Here is a 17950-nt window from a genome sequence, read left to right on the forward strand (position 1 = left end):
AAAAAAAAAAAAAAAAAAAAAAAAAAAGACACCTCTCATACAGGGTCAGAACCCAACCCAATAGCCTTCTTTACCTTAATCACTTCTTCAGGCACCTAGTGCTCTAACTACTCCAAGGCCTGGGAGCCAGGTCTCCTCCAGCACATGCAGTAAGTGTCCACAGGAGTGTCTGCCTGTCTTCATGCATGGCAGGCACTGACCCTTCCGGACCCAAGACCCCCACAGGGCACCTCTCCAGCAGTGTCTACTCTTTCTGTGACTCTGAGCCTACAGGTCTCTCTCTCTCAGCACAGATCGGTAGGGTGTCACCTGGCCGGCCAAATCCATGTCCCCCTCTCATTTTCAGTGTCCTCCTTAGCCTGTGTGTCTCAGGCTCCTGGGATAATTTTAGCCCATTTTCCTCACTTACGTGACTCTTCATTTTATGCCTCACTGTCATTCTTTTTTTTTTTTTTTTCTCACTCTCTTCTCTCTCTTGGTTGTCCTTCCTAGATCAACTGGGTGGTTTCCAAAGCAGGATTTAGGTTCTGCTTGCCAATGCCTTTATGTCTCTGAAGATCCCTCATGGGCGCTGTCTACGCTGCAAGCTAAGGAGAGAAATGCTGGGTGGACTTCTGGGAGGGAAGGAAGTCCTAGGGGTGTAGGGAATTTCAGTCCTGGGATTTACTCGGAGGGAGATTTTGGGATTTCTCTGCCTCTCCTTTCTGGCGGGACCGCCTCCCTCATGGCTCCTGATTCCCAGTTCTCCCCAGCATCCACCCTTCCCTGGTGCTTGACCCCTGTATTCACTACCTTCATCTGTCTGACCTTTGGAGTATTTGGGTTGGAGACTTCAGTCTTGAGTCTTCCGTCCTTCTTTTTCAGGGAGTGCCTGCCCGAGTTGAAGATACTTTCTGTAAGAGTCACTGCTCAAATCCTACCTCTCTTTGCAGCCTTTGCCCATATTTATCTCCATTGGTACAAAAATATTCCTCTGTGCTCAGCCTGCTTCATCGTGAATCCATGTGCATTGCTGTCTCCCGTTTCATCAACTTCTAATTGCACTCTGGCGGTAGTGTGAGGAGAAGGCACACAAAGGCTTCATGGTTAGAATCGAAGCAAGTTGGAAGGAGAGTGGCAGACACCCACGGATGGCATTCTCTTCTGCTGGCCCTGGTTTGGCCACCTCTCCTTTTGGACATCCCTAAAAAACTCGAGGAGCTAGAGATCTAGCCAGGGGCTACTTCCACACAAAACTTCTTTAGCACAGGCCCACAAGCTGCTTTGACAGCAGGAAGATCTCAACCTGGACGGTGTGGAGCAGCCGTTCCACCTTGCAGATTCACAGTGAGGACCATGGCAGAATCACTGTTGACTTCTAGATGTCAATGAACACGGTTTTACGAATGCATCCAACTCTAACACTTACAAGTACAAATGGCTTAACCTAGGTCAGATGCTTGTGTATCCTGGATGCTTAATAAAAGCAATATTTGGAACATCCAGCCCTTACTGTAGCTGAGATCTAAACTTCCTATTAAAAATACTGTATGTTTAAGCTTTGTTTAAAGCAAAGGCATGGCTGACCTCCCCCTTTTATCCTGATTATGTGTCAGGAAATACTGGTTTTCCTATCGGAGCAGAAGGAATTTTAAATACGGAGGAAGTTCTCTAAGGGCACCGAGAAGGTCAGAATTCTTCTACTCCGCTAATCAGTGTGGAAGAAACCTGGTGTTAGGGTGGTGTGTGAGCTCCTAAGGGACCGCTGCAGCTTGGGGAGCCCAGTGGGGGTGCCTGGTGTCTGGAATAATGCAGTGGAATTAAAGTCAGCCCACACATGTTAAACAACAGAAGCTAAGACTTGGCTTCTCTGCCGCAAAGACATAAGCGCCTGGCTCTCGCAGGAGCATTTGACTTCCAAAGTGCTGTTTGGCTGGTGGGTCCAAGAGAGAGGATGGGCAGCAACAGTCTCCTCACCCAGGCTCAGGGGAGCCCTATGCCTTCCAGGAAGCCTGAGAAAAATCTGCCCCTCGGGCACACAGCTGACATGAGCTCCTCTTGTTCTAGTCACGAACATCCCGTCGGGATAGTCTGTTTCCCCAGAACTTCGCGTCATCTCATCACCAGCTATTGAGCACTCGTTCAGTTTCCAGTGTAGGCGATGGCTCGTTTTTATCATTAGTCATTGCTGTCCAATGGAGAACACCTATTGGGATTATAAGAACATTCGTATTTTTTTTTTTTGTAATAATGCGATAGCATCAAGAATGACACCACGTTAGCCCAGGATACTAATGGGTGTTGGAGACAGATTGACTCTCCCGCGCAGGCTTTTACATGAAGCCATGACAAAGACACCATGGCAATGTCTGGAGTGGGGATATTTCCTCAGCTCTGGACTCAGACGGCACAATGGCTCCACACCTGCCACTGTGCAAAACGGGACTTCCCATGGCAAGCAACTCTTGGCCTGCAAACTGTGCCAATTGCTTGTCGACTGCCCGAATTTCTGCCGCATCTTTGCTGCTTTTGACGCCCCACCTATATTCATGCAACTGTCCGGTCTTAAGCATGAGCTCTCCCTTGGCTTTGGCTTGCTTGTCATTATATACTCTTCCTTCAATCCTCACTGCCTCCCATTTCTTCATTCAATAATTATTGAGCACCCTCAAAGATAAAGTCCACTCCCCTATTTCTACTTGTCAGTAGTGTACACTTCATACCTAAACATATAACAAGAATAATACTCTAGGACCATTAGTTTTAACAAAACTATTATGCTGGTGGTGCCTTGTTGAAGACTGAAGCTGTCCGCTGGCAGCTCCTACTCCTCTCCTGATAAGAGTTTTACAAAGGCAAAGTGGTTTAAAGGAGTCATGGAGGGAAATGTGAATTAATAAACCAGCCTGGATCACCTGCCAGGATGTCCATCCCTCAAACCCTGGGTCACTAACCCAGTAACGAATATACGCTGGTGTGGAGAGAGTTAATACAAACCACAAAAAGGCAGAGTTCTTTAAATTGCCTCTATTGAATATTTTTTTCTCTCGTCTTAATTAAGAGCTTTTAATCTATTAATTAATCTTCTCATTGTTTGCCATAACGGGCACTTCCCACTTCATCTGTGGTTTTGAAGATGTGCCACTCATTGTAGAAGTTAAGTTTTGGTATGGTTTAACGCTGCGATCTTACCGGCAAACAGAGAGTGGGGATTGAGTACCATTACCTTATTTATTTGCATGTAATACTCGGGGTCCTATGATTACACATTCCTCTCTTGTTGTCTGCTGTTCAGGTGCTCCTGTGTGGTGTGGCTTCAAGAATTTTCTTCCAGTGGGCTAAGATTTTTCATTCCTCTTCTTAAAAGAAGGCGGGGCCATGAACTCTCCTTATAAGAACCTCCCTCCCTTCTCCTGCAAGTAAAAGAGACCAGCAGACTTTGGAGAAAAGGAAAATCCTGCCTGAGAAGAAACCGCCACTCATGGGTATGTTACCAGCTTTTACTTTCTCTCTTTCCACAAACCTTGCCCTGGCTGTACCCTGTAGAATTGACATGTTTAGTGCCTCTGTGAAGGACATCATGTAGTTTGTCTCTGAAGATTTAAAATAATTTGGAGCTTTTCAAAGAGCTGGGGACACAAGCAGACTGCTGGTGTGCAGACTTATCTACTCTGCCTGTGGGCTTTATTTAGAAACGTAGAAATAAATGCTGGATTTTTGAAGGACTTTAAATATAGTTTCCTTTTTCTGACTGGCAGAGTTTGAAATTTCCTCAAGTGAGCTTTACTAAAAAATTCATTGGCACCCTAACTTGGCAACTGACACCCTAAGTCAATGCTGTGTTCTCACAACATAATAAAATGAGTTTTCCTTAAATCAAGACTATGATGAGATATGAATTAACACTGAGAAAGAACACGCCAATGAAAAGAGGAGAAAACTGTATTTGACTTGTTTTTACACACAGTGGCTCCTTCATTCTTTTAGTTTGTTGAAACATGCTCATCATTTGTATTATTTAGAAGCCAGAGAGAAACAGTGAGGGGTTGGATGAATAATTAAAGATTTTATTTCTATTTAATTTTAAGTCCATTATAGCCAATGCTGACTTTTTTTTTTGGCATTAAGATCCTTGCACTGCGCAGAAGATAAGGGTCGCTCCTTAGGTCTGTCCTTTGCTTGCTAATTTAAATATACTCACCACGACACTTTTAGCTGAACAAAATTTTGAGGGTGTAAAGAACTCCTTCTAGAGTTGTGACTTTGGACTGATAATTCTTTAGAATTTGGAAGAAAGTTATTATCATCTATTATTAATTTCTTTTGTCTTGCCTAAGAATTGATGCTTTTCTTGGCGCCTGTGAGGACAGCAGGGCTTTTGGGCTCTGTTCGGACCTCTCCCTGTCCCTTATTCTAGGAAGCTCTCAGCTCAGTCTAGCATCACTTGCTGTCTGTGCCCCTCCATCTCTCTCCCCTGCTCTTCGGGGTGGAAACCCTGGGATCAGTGACCTCCAGAGCCTCTGTGGGTCTTTGCCACCCCTCCCCTCCTCAGTTTTACCCATCTGTTCAAACGGTCAGACTGTGGCTGGCAGAGGCGATGAGAAAACAGGAGAGAATTCTCACTGCAAAGAGCACCTCAGTGCTCCATCCAGGGCCTGATGAGAGGTGGGGAAAAGGGTGCAGGTCCTGGTGACCTGCACACACGCATCTCCGAAGTGCTCTGGCAAGAATGAGTGCAGTGGAGGTGTCTCCGATGGTGTCATTTATATTTGAAGTCTTTGCAAGTGTCACCTGCACCATTACCATGAATGATTGATGGCCTTGAAGAGGAGATGGCCAGGGATTGTGCAGGGCCTTTCAGATGGAGCCTTCTCCTCCCAGCTCGGACAACCACCTCCCTCTCATTCAGGGCTCTGTAAGGAGGACCTTGTGCTTATTCATTCATGTCAACATTTATTTTTTCATTGTCTCATAAAGAGACCCATTTTGTTTGCAGACGACATATTAGGACCCATTTGGTCCCTGTAAGGGAGGAACTCAAAAGCAATTTTTAAAACAAGCCAAATGCCACTTTCAGCCTAGGACAATCACAGACCAGACTGACCTTTTTTTTTTTTTGCTACTGAGCTCAGAGGATGTAAGAATGTTCTGTTGTTAATGGTGACTTCTAGATTAATGAAAATTATTCATGAGCACCCATAATAAAAGTAAGAGCAGCCAGACCTCTCCTCCAGCCAACAAAATGAGCTTCCTAGTCACTGAAGTTTTGATAATGTATTCATAGAGTAAAAATTATATTCTATCTCTTCCCAAAAGGTATCGAAGTGGCACAGAGCTATTTAAAGCTTAAAGGTTAGGCTCTAGGGGCCAGCCTGCTTGGGTTTGAATCCTACATCCTAGATTTATCAGCTGTGTGACTTTGGGGAGGTCGGAGGGGTTGACACAAGGTGGTGCTGCTGTCCTGATGAAGGTGTGTGTTTCGTGTACCAGTAGAATGAACGTACTGTGGATGGATTCAAGTCGTGCTTACAGAGGAAGAGCAAGCCAAAGTGTGCATGATGTTGCCTTACGTCCCACAACTGCATGTTTATGTTTTAAAAAGATTTTATTACAGGTTCTGAAATGCTTGGAGCAGAGGGATGGAGGGCTGATGGTATCACGTGCAGCACCCTTGTGTGGACCAGCGGTTCTCTGAGTGTCCCGGGGCCAGCGTCCCGAGAAACCCTAAGAACCGGACAGGAGCAGGGTTCGGGCCCTGGTCCAGATCTGCAGCACACTTGGGGTGGATCTAGGGGTCTGAGCTCCAAAGCCTGATGAGGGAGCCTGGGGTGGGAGCCGGGAGAGAGGAACTGCGGTGTTCAGCTTGAAGACGCCCCCCCCAACTCCTGGCTGAGCTGGTTGAAGGTCTTTGGGGACCCTTTGTGGGAAATGTGGGTGGTGTTTCAGGTGTCTGCCTGATGGTGTTTTCCACTGTGCTCTCATTCAGGGTGGGTATTAGGATCTACTGGAAACGTGAGGCTTATCTGAAGTCTTTGAGAGGAAAGATGATAAAAGTAATCGAGATATATGTAGAATAGGGAAGCAAAGCTTTCTCGTGGCTAAGTTTGTCCTGGTCCTGGTCACTCTCAGGTTTCTCTCTTGAGGCCCCTCATTTGGGGCCAGTGGGTTTTTGCAGTAGGGAAACAGCTTCATCTTGTGTTCAGAATGTTCTCAGGGACAGCTGTACAGTGTTTGGTGCCACAGGCACTGGGTGGCTGTGCCCAAGGCCCAGAGTGTCAGCTCAGGAATTTTTTTTCTCTTATTGTGTGGAAATGACTATAGTTTCACAGGAAGTTGGAAAAACAGGATGGAGTTCTGGGAGGAGTTCCAGGGCCCAAGAGCACAGTATTGGACAAGACCACACCAGGGAGCTGACACTGGCCCGAGCTACACAGTCTATTGAGATTTCAGTAGCCATTTTTTGCACACCTTGCTGTGTGCGCATCATTTTATGCAATGTTATCACACGAGTGGGCTGTGCGGCCACCACCACCATCAAGTTATGGCACTTTTCCACCACCGAGACCTCTCTTTGTGCCCAGTTGGAGCCACACCCACCTTCCCAAGGCCTCTCCCCTCAGTGGCTGAAGTTCTTCCTACGCCATCAGGGCATGTGTGACCATGTTCTCTTTGCTTGGGCCTCAATCGCGATGAGGGTCTGGTTTCTGGCCTCCCCAGTTGCCAGGACCTTACGATAGGCGTTCCCGTGTGATTGGCAGAGGGGTGGAGCATCTCACATTCCCAGGTTTCTCTCCTTTTAAACTGTGCTCACTGCTTCCTCTTTGGCTCTTCTGTAGTGCATAATATTTTTATAAGTTTCTTTAAAATTGCATGCATAGAGATCAAACTGAAAGAATTATTTAGATCCATTGCTTACTCACTTCCTCCAGTCCCTCTGAACTGGGTTTTGTGACTTGGGGTTGTTTCCTCACTTGTTTATCATATTATTGAGTATTTCCTTTTGCTGCAATCACAGTTGAATTGGCAGAGGATACAATTCTTAGACCACAATCTTTTTGCTCTAAAAAAAAATGCAAATATTCTCCTTCTTCTTCTAGCTAACACAGGTAGTTTGGAAGAGGAGAACTTTGGTACCAACCTGATTTCCCTCCTTCACAATTTTTCCCTGTTACATTGCATGTATAACTGGTTTGATGTTTATACTTAAATAAATTTACCAGGAGGCCTCTGGCTGTATAATTCTTCCCCAGCATCAGACTCAGTGGGATTTCTGTTGTGGAGACTCAAGTTTTTGCTTAGCTTAGGGGAGGTTTCTCCTGTCCATTTACTAGTGCTGTTGCATCTGGGATGCATTCTTTGCTCCACCGGTCCAGGGTGAAGATTTCGTGTAGAAGTGAGGACTGGGGCTGGCTCTGAGAGGAACTTCACCCATGGGTCATGGGGCCTCTATTCTGAGCTCCTTCTTCCTTCTCTCTTGCCTTCATTATGCATTGATGGGTCTTGGGAAGCAGCCTGCATCCAAATGTTAGATGGAAAGAATAGTGGTGAAGGTATCCTCAGATTTTTCCTTTACAGGCTTCAAAATATAAAATACATGGAACCATGTTTGAAGGAAAAGTATTGGTCAAGTTGGCCATGTGAGAAGGCACTAAAATGCCCTTCATATAGAAACCAACCTCCTCAAGCATGTGATTTCCACCTTGACTCCCAGAGGTCACCCCAGAGGTGACCCCTAGGTGGGATGGACATGTTGGAATGGATGGGCTCATACTGACCACACCTGCCACTGAAGCAGAGAGGGCTATGTGTAAATGAGTGTGAAAAACACAGTTGAAAATTAATATCAAGATAAAATTGACTCTCAGAGGCAAAAATATGTAATCTAAAAAGGACAACTTAATAACAACAATCTGGTCTATATCCAGAGGAAATTGGCCACCATAAAAACATGGGATATTAAGTGTCAGGGTTGGTGGCCCAGACAGCTGGAAGATCAGCCACCGTGAGCCAACACCAGGTTAGCTTTCCGAGGGTGCATGGTGAGTCTGGTTACCTGTGAGTCAGTCACTGCTTCCTCCCTCAGCATTTCTGCCTCAGATGCCTCACAGATTCTGCTTTGATTTCTACGTCGTAGAACCCAAATAAAGCCTCATGGCACCTCTTGGCATGATGCTAGATCATAAAGATATTCAGGTCCGACGAAGCAAGAACTTTGGTGCTAAGTGTAAGTTAAAAGGGGAGATGATAGGCACAACTCTATGGCATTTGATGCCCTTGTGAAGACTCCTCCTCTTGAGTGTGGACTGGACCTAGTGATTTGTTCTCATTGGTAGGACGTGGCAAAGGTGATGGGTTGTCACTTCCGTGATTCGATGACACAGGATTGACTTGGTCTTGCCAGCACATGCTCTCTGTCACCTTCTCAACTCTTTGCTTTGATCAAGCAAGTCGCCATGTTGGAGAGGCCCACGTTGACTGCACCCTGAGGGCAGGACAAGGCCCACATCTGAGGAGGGATGGGATACTCTGTCCGACAATCCCAGAACAGCCCATTCCTAGGAGTGAGGGATACTCTGTCCGACATTCCCAGAAGAGCCCAATCCTGGGAATGACTACTCTCTTCATCAAGTCTGTTCTCATCTCTCAGTCTCCACTTGCATAGCCTCTGCTCCTCACCTGCTTCTGTCCCACACTCATTTATCTGTGACTGCTTCTGGCCCTTTCAGACACAAATGTCATCAGGCTCTCTGAAGACCTCCCAACATTTCATCCACACAGGCCCTGGGAATTGAGTAGATATAACAATCTTCTTCCTGAGTGAGAGGGGGAGGCTGTGAAGGTGCTGTGTGTCACTGATTTTCCCTGTCGCTTCCCTTTTCCTCTTACCCCTCACTTACTGCTCTTATAAAGTCCCAACACTAGCATAGCAGTCACGATAATGCACTGACTTTCAGGTAACTCAAGCATTGGGCCAAGTCTGCAACAAATCACCCTCTTAAATCCTCACAGGAAATCTACGGGGAGGGAGGGTGGAAGTTGAGAGTCAAAGAGGTAAAGCCAGTTGCTAGTTAGAGGTGGAGCCCAGCCTCAGCTGGTTTTGTTTTATTTTTCCAGACTCCAAAACCCTTGCTTATCTATTGCTTTGGTTTTTCTGTATCACTGTCTTGCTGATTTCCTTCTGAGTTTTGTTGTAGGAGAGATGCAACTTCGTGCATTTATTTGAATTCTTCTTGACGTTGTCTTTTTAACCATTCAAATCCACCTTTCACTTCCTCATGGGCTTTTGAATCTCTGACTCATGGAGGACGCAGGAGCTTTCTGATCCCCAGGGTGTTCCAGGAGCAGAGTGACATAAAGAACAGGGTGTATGAGCCACTTGAAGTCATCCTTGCCAAATGTCATCATCTGACCTCGGGGGGCTTCCCTGATAGCACTGTACTAGTAGATTTGTGACTGGGAGGTCACCTTGGGAGGGTGAGTGCATATTAGGGATTCTCCTTTGCTTGACTTCATTTCCTACTCCTACGGGAAGTTGCATTCAGTCAGAGAAATACTCAAAGATGGGACTGAAGATGAAGAAGGAAGCAGGCCGTTCACTCTACACCTGTACCACAGAGCCCTGCTCTCCATGGCTTTCCAAATGGGAGAACCATCAGGGCCTCTTCTTATGTAAAAGCCAAATACTGAAAATTTGATTCCGTGGAAAGAGATAACATCCCAGAGACACACTGGTGAGATTTCAAGAGTTTGAGAATTACAGATTATGGTTATTGTTTTTTCATATGATATTTTACCACGTTAGAGTTTTGGAATCATGAACCTTATTTTTTCAGTTCTATGTCAAGCTCGGGCTCCTATCTGGTGAGGTTGTCATGAGCAAGTCCATGAAACTTAACTTCCAGAGTACTATGCTTGGTAAGCCATCTAAAAGCTTATTTTTGCTGTAGTAAAGTAGTGGCTGTCTTATCCTTTCCAAGGGAATGAAGCCAAAGAAATCCTTCTGGCTGTCCATGCCCCTCAGGAGACCAGAGCCAATGCTCAGAGTGGACCAAGAGACCCAGAGTAGATGCTCCCACCTATTTCCTCCTTCTAGAATTCCGATGAAGCCAGCCCTGGTCCTGTTGGCCTAGAGCAGGATCCCAAGTCCTCCACAGCAGGGAGGCCCCAAGAACCTCCTTTTGAAACCTGTACCCTCACCCCAGCCCTATCCCTAGCCATCGAGGGAAGCCTCCAACCCCACACAATGCCCCTGATTTTGGACAGCTTGGCCTTCTTCTCTGGATTAAGAGTCTGAAGGTCGCTATGATGATGGGGATGGAAAACGGATCGCATGCCCGGGATCAGTCTTTCTTCAGTCTGTGTATGGTCTTGCTGACTGTCATTTATCTTCAAATTTTCCACAGAGTGCTGACAACCTGATCATTCTCACTTGTCCCATGAGCCCCTTCCATTCCTTGCTGCTATTATAATTACAACATTCCATCCCCCTCCTTTGAGAGATCTCTCCTAATCATTTCCCTCAGGTCTTGGGCTTTCAGTTTCTTCTTCTAACTGCTCAGCTTCTTCCACACCAGAGCCCTTAAATCCTGAAAGGCTGCACAGGGAGCTCAGTACCCTTGCAGGGGCCCCGAATGCATGTCGAGCAAGACATTGTCAAGGACACCTGGCCTCTTATCCAACTCGAGTGCTCATAGCCTCAGGTGGCCAGGTAGAAACTAATGCTCGTGACACGTCAGCGCAGGGCTGCTGGCTGTGCGGCTCATGCAGCGTTTTCATTTCTTCTTTGGTGGAAATGAGATTCAAAAGCGACAATGCACTTTTTCCTTCATAACAAATCAAGCCATTTTTCATGGCAAGGCAAATGCAATCACTTCCTAACCATTGGCGCCCCACTTAGGAGCAATTTGCTGATGAGAATCATCGTGGATACCTTGCAGGATTGATTTGCGGTTTTACAATAATGTATGTAAAGTACCAATTAATACACTGATCGTTTCTTTGAAATGCCTGGGGAGAGAAGTAAACGATGCACTCACGACTTTAAACAGTCTGGGCCGCCCATTTCAGAGGGGTTGAAGGAGGTGTTGAGGCTCCCCTGGGGCAGGAGGGTTCTGTGCTGGCCAGGGCTGGGGGATCCCAGGTAGTTTGCAAAGTGAAAGAGGATTTGCAACCCAATAAATGCCTATATGGTCCACTTCATGCCAGGCCCCATGTGAACTGGGTAGGCAGGGTCCTGGCCTCACGGAGGGGACAGGGGCTGGCATAATCTTGACACTAAAGTTTGGTGCTGTGGGGACATGTTTTGGGAACAGGCACCCCAGGAGCCCACCCCAGCTTGGCATTCTGTGGCATTTCCCTAAGAAAGGAAGTGTAAGCTGAGAGCAGGAGGAAGACAGGACTTGGCCTGGCAGAGAGGGGGCTGTGGCCGGGAAGGCTGCGCCCAGAGGAAAGGAGAGGCTGTCGTCAGGCGGCTGAGCCCAGGTGATGACTGGAGGTGATTGGTGATCCATGCGGCTCAGAGGGGTGGGAGGAAGGACTACTCCTGGTTATAGTGGGGACAGAGAGGGAGGCGTGTGGTCCCTGGAGTAGTGTGGGGTGGTGTGGGTGTAAGGGGAGGGGATGCTTTGTTCCAAAATGTCCTGTTTACCTACTCTGCAGGGCAAGCTGGAAGAGGTAGAGCCAGCCTTCTGTGTGTTTTGTCTGTGGCTTGGGACATGGGTCTGTGTCTCAGTTTGCAGACAGAAGGGAGGGGCCTTCTCAAGGATCTAGGAGCATCCTGGAGGGAGATGCAACCCCTGGACGGATGAGGCTTGCTCAGGGCAGGAGGACGGCCTGTGCCAGAGCCTGAGAGGAAAGTGCTGGTGTCCCTGAGGTCCACTTGCCAGCTGCAGAGTCTCAGGGGGGACCTGGGGGCTCTGATCTTTCAAGGCCCCTTCCCCGCTTGGTTTGGCTGTCAGAGCCAGGATTCTCTGCCTCCCTGACAGCCACATCTTCAGCCCCTATGAGCTGCCAGTTCTCCCCAGCTGGTCAGTGCAGCAGCAGCTGTGCAGGTCCAGGGTGTGATGCTGAGGGTGTGGGTGCAGCTCAGCACATCCTCAGGAGGTGCCACGCACACTGCAGCCTTGGGCCAGCACCAGGCCTGAGGGACAGGGAGGTTGCACCGCAGGGCTGGGCCACTAGCTGGGTCCTTAGGGACAGGGGCACAGTTACTGTGGGGGGCTGAGTGGACCATGGGACCCTGCATGTGGCCAGGGGAAGAGGACAGAGGGAGGGGAGCTGGAGCAAAGCGGTGAGGTCACATCTGTTCCCAAACCTCCGCAGGAAAGATGTCCTTCGAGGGAGCCCGGTTCAGCATGCGGAGCAGGAGGAACGGCACGCTGGGCAGCACAAGGACATTGTACTCCAGCGTGTCTCGGAGCACGGATGTGTCCTACAGTGACAGCGTAAGTCAGAGCCCCACCAGGCAGCAAAGTGCCACTCTGGCTGTCAGGATTACTCAGGGATTGATCTGCCTTCGTTAACATTTTAGGCAAACTCCATGAACCGCGTACTGTTTGTGGCGCGAATCCTTGTTTCCGTAGACTGTAGAAGCATTTTCATTTCTGCGTTGTTTTTTACACGTTTCTCCTTCAGGGTTGTGTACAGCTGTCACTTTGACAAATCACTGGATAATAATGGCTTTCAGGAAACTTTAATATGTGGTTCATTGTTTCGTGCTGAGTGCTCTTGCTGTCTATTCGATGGGTTCAGCCTTGATTCTGGATCCCAGGTCCACTGCCGAGATCAGCACCCAGGCTCTCAGGTGTGGTGCTTGGATTTCGTTCTTGTGGTTTCCTTTCTCATCAGACTCTTCGTCCCATCTGTCCTCTTCCTGAGCCGGTGTCCCTGTGGTCTTCAGCGCTTAGACATGCCCAGCATGGCTCTCAAGGGAGCGGAGCTGTGCGCCAACAGGAGCCGGCCCCTCGAATCTGCTGAGGCCATATGCGGTCCCCTAGCCCACAGGTTTTCTACACTCCCAGGCCCTTCTTACGCTCTCACTGCCTGCCGCAGTGCCGTCTGACATCCGGTCCCTCTGAGTACACTGTGAAAAGTTGAGACAGCAGCTAACTTTGCAGACAAAGGCAGCGAGGGGTGGTGGCTTGAGAGGAGTCACACAGACGTGCAAAAGCCTCCTGCCCTCCTCCAGCCAAGGTCCGCCTCCCAGCAATCAGACCAGCAGGGGAGGTACCCAGGTGTGGAAAGGAGGGGCTCCCGCTTTCTGGTGCCACCCTGCACTTGCGGGTCTCAAGGACTGAGTGCTTCAGTGGCTTTTGCTCCCAAGCCTCACCTGAGTCCCAGCCCCATGAGGGAGAGAGAGAGAGCGGGGAGAGGTGGTAGTGGCTTCCCCAGTCTTCTTACCTCTTGCTTTCCTCTGCTCTGACCCCAGGCCATGAAGCTCTCCCGAGCCCCATCCCCACAGCCCTGTTGGTCCCAGGCATCAGTGTCCCGGAAGAAAACTGCTGCTTCCTCCTGCCAGGCCGCTGTCCCCCGTGTCCCCCTCCTATTGTCCCAGATCCTCCTCCTCCGTGCAGGCAGCCTGTGCAGACCTCCAGGACCCCCCGGGCTTCTGCCTCAGCCCATGCATCACAGGTCTGCAGAGTGAGTCTCAGAGGGAATTCTCAGCAACAAAGCAGTCACCCCACCCCTCTTCAATGATCCCTGACTTCACAACTTAAGCTGAGTTTTCAGTTTCCCCTAAGTAGTCTCAAGATTAATTATATGTCCACAAAAGAATAGGGAGCAAAATGGGCACCACAGTTGGGAAATGTTTTGCAAGAGAAGAGCACAGGAACTATTTTGTTCTCTAAATTTTTCATGTGAAATAGACATAGAAGAGGATGTTTCCAGCTTAGAGAATATCGTCACAAATGTGCTAGCTTCGAATTAGGGTGTCAGGGTGCTTCAGAAGTCCCTCTCCTGTCAGTCATCACAAGCACTATCCTGAATTTTGGGTCACTTGTTCCTTGCTTTTATTTACAATTTTAACAATATAATGCTCAACTTTGCTCATTGTTTGAAATACATGGTATTGTGGTTTGAGTATCATTTTGTGAATTCTTATTCTTCAATGTATCTTCCCCGCCCCCTCCCTCTTTCCCTCCCCTCCCCTCTCCTCTTCCCCTCTTCCTCTCTTCTTCTCTTCCTCTTCATCTTCCTTTTCTTCTTCTTCCTCCTCCTCCTCCTCCTCCTTCTTCTTTCATCACTGCAGTACTGTGGATTGAACGCAGAGTTTTGCAGTTTTGCCCTGAGCTACATCCCTTGTCATTTTCCTTACTTGGTTATTTTGACACGGGGTCTTGCTAGGTCTCTAATTGGCCCAGGCTGGCCTCCAATGATAATCTGCATGCCTCAGGCCCCTTCGTTGCTAGGATCATAGGCATGCACCGCACACATCCGGTAGATTTCTATCTTGTTCCTCAGCGCTGTTTTAGTGACTCACCCACGTTCATCCATATGACAGTTATCCACTCATCCCACTGCTGTGCTACTACTTTCCCAGCCTTGGGAGAGTGGACATTTGGCTTCTGGCTTTTGCTTTAGGAACAATGACATTGCTGACATTCTTGGGTATGCAATAAAATGCAATGTGGAAAATTCGGCCTGCGCTGAAGTGGGCCAGGAGAGGCTAACATGTCTCCCTTGTGGGCCTGGGTTCTAAGGAAAAGGATTGATGGGAGACCTCCTTCTAAAAGATGGGAAAGCAGGGACCCCTGGTCTCCTCTGTTCTTACATTCCTCGGGACTTGCCCAGGGTGGGGTTGGGGAAACGACACAACACCAAGGACTTGAGTGCAGTGCATGGCTGGTGATGGCCTGCGGGGGATGCTGAGTGTGGCCAGCCTGTCCCATGCAGCCAGCTGTGCATGGTCTGAGCGCTCCTGTTGTTGGCATCTGGAGACCTGCAGGAGGTAGGAAAGGGGATGCCTTAGCCGCCCCAACTCCCCTTGGAAAGACACCCTCCAGCGCTGAAAACTCTTCCACTACAAGGAATTCTGGGTGCACAGGTTCCTCTCTGTATGAGGGGCTCTCGGGAAGGGAAATGGCTTCATCAGTGATCCAGGACAGTTCTCAGGAGCGGCTGTGCCTGCTGTGAGCGTGAAGCCTGTGGCCCTCCCTTCACCCCTGCTTGGTATTAATTCTCTTTATTTTCCGTAAAACTGATGGGTGTGAAGTGGAATCTCACCTTGACTTTATCTCACAGGTGCTTCCCTGCTAGTGAGGTTGAACTTCCTTTTCTGTGTTGATGGGTTATCTGTGTGTTCTTTTACTCAGTGTCTGCTCCTGTCTTTTGTTATTTTTTCCCATTGGGCTAGTTATCTTATTCTTGGTGATTCTTGGTCCTTATAGAAATTGCTTTCCAATCTTCTGGTGATTAATATATTTATCGAGTATCTCCTCTCACTTTGGAGGGTGTAGGTATGGTCTGTGCTTTCATACATGTTCAAATAGTGTGGCTCTGACAATTTAAGGAATGTTTTCCTTTGTGAAGGCTTTAATTGGTTGTCAGAATCACTTCTCAATGTGCCTAGGCGCCCAGCTCATGAGGAAATAAAGACACTGATGGAAAGTGTTTTTGGAATATATCTACTTTTATGAAAACAGGCAGAGGGGGTGGAAAACTGCACTGATTTTTTTTTTTATGCTAAAGAATCACGCAATGCTTATATTTGCCCTGGTAACCTTAGAGACAGAAAAATGGTAGTGTGTGCATGTTACCATTTAGGTACAAAAATCTAAGTCACTTTTGGAAAAATCTGCATTTAGTTATAAAAATTTAACTGTATGCCTCTTTTTAAAAAAAACATGAATGAATGCACATATTTGTATTTATAATTTCAGCAGAGGATGAGAATGAACTAGTAATGTGCTATTCCATAATGTTCTTTCTTCAAAGGACTTGGTGAATTTCATTCAAGCAAATTTTAAGAAGCGAGAATGCGTCTTCTTTACCAAAGATTCCAAGGCCACGTAAGCACAATTTCCCTCCATTTTTGCTTTCTTGTCTACAAAGCAGCTATTATGAACCACCGCCACAATGGACAAATGCTCAGCAGGTCATTATTAAAGTTGTTTTCTGCTCACAATTCCCAATAACAGTGTGTAATCAGGAAAGACTTAGCAAGTACTTTGCTGTAGTTGTTGAGTTGCCCCATTCCCTGTATGTTCTTAGCTTTGGCACCACAGCAGCTGGTAACCTTACCGTTACCGAGAGGGGCTGCACTCTTCTCAGTATTCCCTGGAGCCTAGGAGCCCACCACGGCGGCCTTGACAATGAACGCTGTTTTATAGCAGCTGCTAGGCAACCTCCTGCCGGTGCCCAGGTCCATCTCATTGGCTCTGCTCCCGTCTGTGGTCCTTGGGCTTCCTTCATCTATTCTGGCTTTCATGCATTTGGGGACAGCAAGACTGAGTTCCAGAAGTGTGTGCCCACCCCCCAGCCAACACACAGAAGATCCTCAATACGTGTTAATGAGCAAGTGAGGGGGTGGACAGATTGAGGACTGCTGGCCATTCTGGCAGAAGACGTACTTGAGTCTAAATTATTCAACCCTACCTCCGGCCCTTCTTGTTCCTCTCAGCCCCTTGTCTTCCACCTGTTGGCGGTGGAGGAGAGAGTGCCGCGATTAACTGACCAAAAGTTGATGCTGTAGGTTAGCAGTAAAAATTTGCCTTCTGTTGCATGGAAGTGTGAATGGCACAGGGATGGAAGAATGGGCAGGAGCATCAGAATCAGCTGTGTGCCAACCTCGACTCAGCTGTCTGCTTGCCGCGAGACTCTGAGCCAATTATGCTTTTCCTGAACTGCATTCTCTTACCCTAAAATCCTGGCAAAGCACACCTCATGTGTTATGGTAAGGAGTCAAGGATTCGAGGCTGAAGCAATAAAACACCTACCCTGAATGTCTCACAGCTTAAAAGGTTCTCAGTTGATGTATTTTCTGCCTTTGTGTAAGTTAGAAAAAGAACAGCAGAAAAGCTAGGAGATCTCTGTTTTGTCACTGGTGTCAACTTTTTCCTCATGAGTCATTCTGACAAAATATAAACTCTGGAAGTCAGCCACTCATCCTGTGAATGTTCATTGAAGGGTTTTGCCGTTCTATTCTTTGACTGGTAGACAATGCTCATTGGATCCCTTCATTCACTCAGACCATATTTTCTGAGCATCTACTATGTTGTAGGACCAATTATATACTTGATCTGTAATACTGCAAATCCTCTTGCAAGGGAGCTGTGATTATCATTTGGCAGATCAGCCAAAAAAGTTGTGCCTCCTCTTTCGAGCTGCCTGTATTGGTTACTGTTTTTTTTTTTTTTTTTTTTTTTTTTTTTTGTCACTGAGGCAAATACCTGCCATACAAAATTGAAAATAGAAGTTTATTTTGGTTCACCGTATTCTGACTCACAGTGTCAGAAGGTTCAGTCCATGATCAGCCGGCTCCAAGGCAGAAACAGCATGGTGGAAGGACAAAGCTGCTCAACCCATGGAAGCTGGGAAACAGAGAGAAAGAAAGGAAGGAGCTTGAGACAAGAACACATCTCTCCCGGTCACCCAGTGACCTGCCTCCAACCAGGCACTGTCTCCTAACAGCGCATTCAGCCATAAGTGCATGATGAATCCACTAGTGAATATAGTGCCCCTACTTTCTGAAAACCCCACCTCTGAGCACCTGAGACTCTGGGGTATATCTCAACAAAAGTAATGTTTGTGTTTCTAACTGCGACACTGCGGTAGGCAGGCCAATTTATCAACATTTCCTCAGTTATAGATGTCTTCTCTCATTAGCTTAGATAGAAGTGGAGGGTCTGTGGGGTGTGCATCCAGGCTCTCATGGCTGAAAAGGACAAGCCATATCCAGGATTCATTTAGTTCCCCAGGCAGTTCCTTTCCACTCATTGTTTCTGCCTTTCTGTAGTGAGCAGGCTCTTCACAC

At 47.6% G+C, this 17950-nt stretch overlaps 1 protein-coding gene across 2 annotated transcripts in view; it reads left to right on the plus strand.

Annotated features, from left to right (window-relative positions):
• Positions 1–3373: 3373 nt before the first annotated feature.
• The window catches only part of Trpm8 (transient receptor potential cation channel subfamily M member 8), an 85657-nt gene continuing 71080 nt past the window's right edge, over positions 3374–17950 (plus strand). Inside the window, exons 1-4 of one of the 2 annotated variants that reach the window (XM_033764714.1) lie at positions 3394–3464; positions 11292–11460; positions 12301–12422; positions 15913–15986. In XM_033764714.1, the coding sequence (XP_033620605.1) occupies positions 12306–12422; positions 15913–15986 (191 nt within the window). In that variant the 5' untranslated portion in view covers positions 3394–3464; positions 11292–11460; positions 12301–12305. Of the gene's footprint in view, positions 3465–11291; positions 11461–12300; positions 12423–15912; positions 15987–17950 lie in introns of both variants that reach the window. The other variant, XM_033764712.1, reaches the window with a different exon arrangement.

The sequence above is a fragment of the Fukomys damarensis genome, unplaced genomic scaffold (genome assembly GCF_012274545.1).
Source record: "Fukomys damarensis isolate Sample0158 unplaced genomic scaffold, DMR_v1.0_HiC HiC_scaffold_16, whole genome shotgun sequence".
NCBI lineage: Eukaryota > Metazoa > Chordata > Mammalia > Rodentia > Bathyergidae > Fukomys > Fukomys damarensis.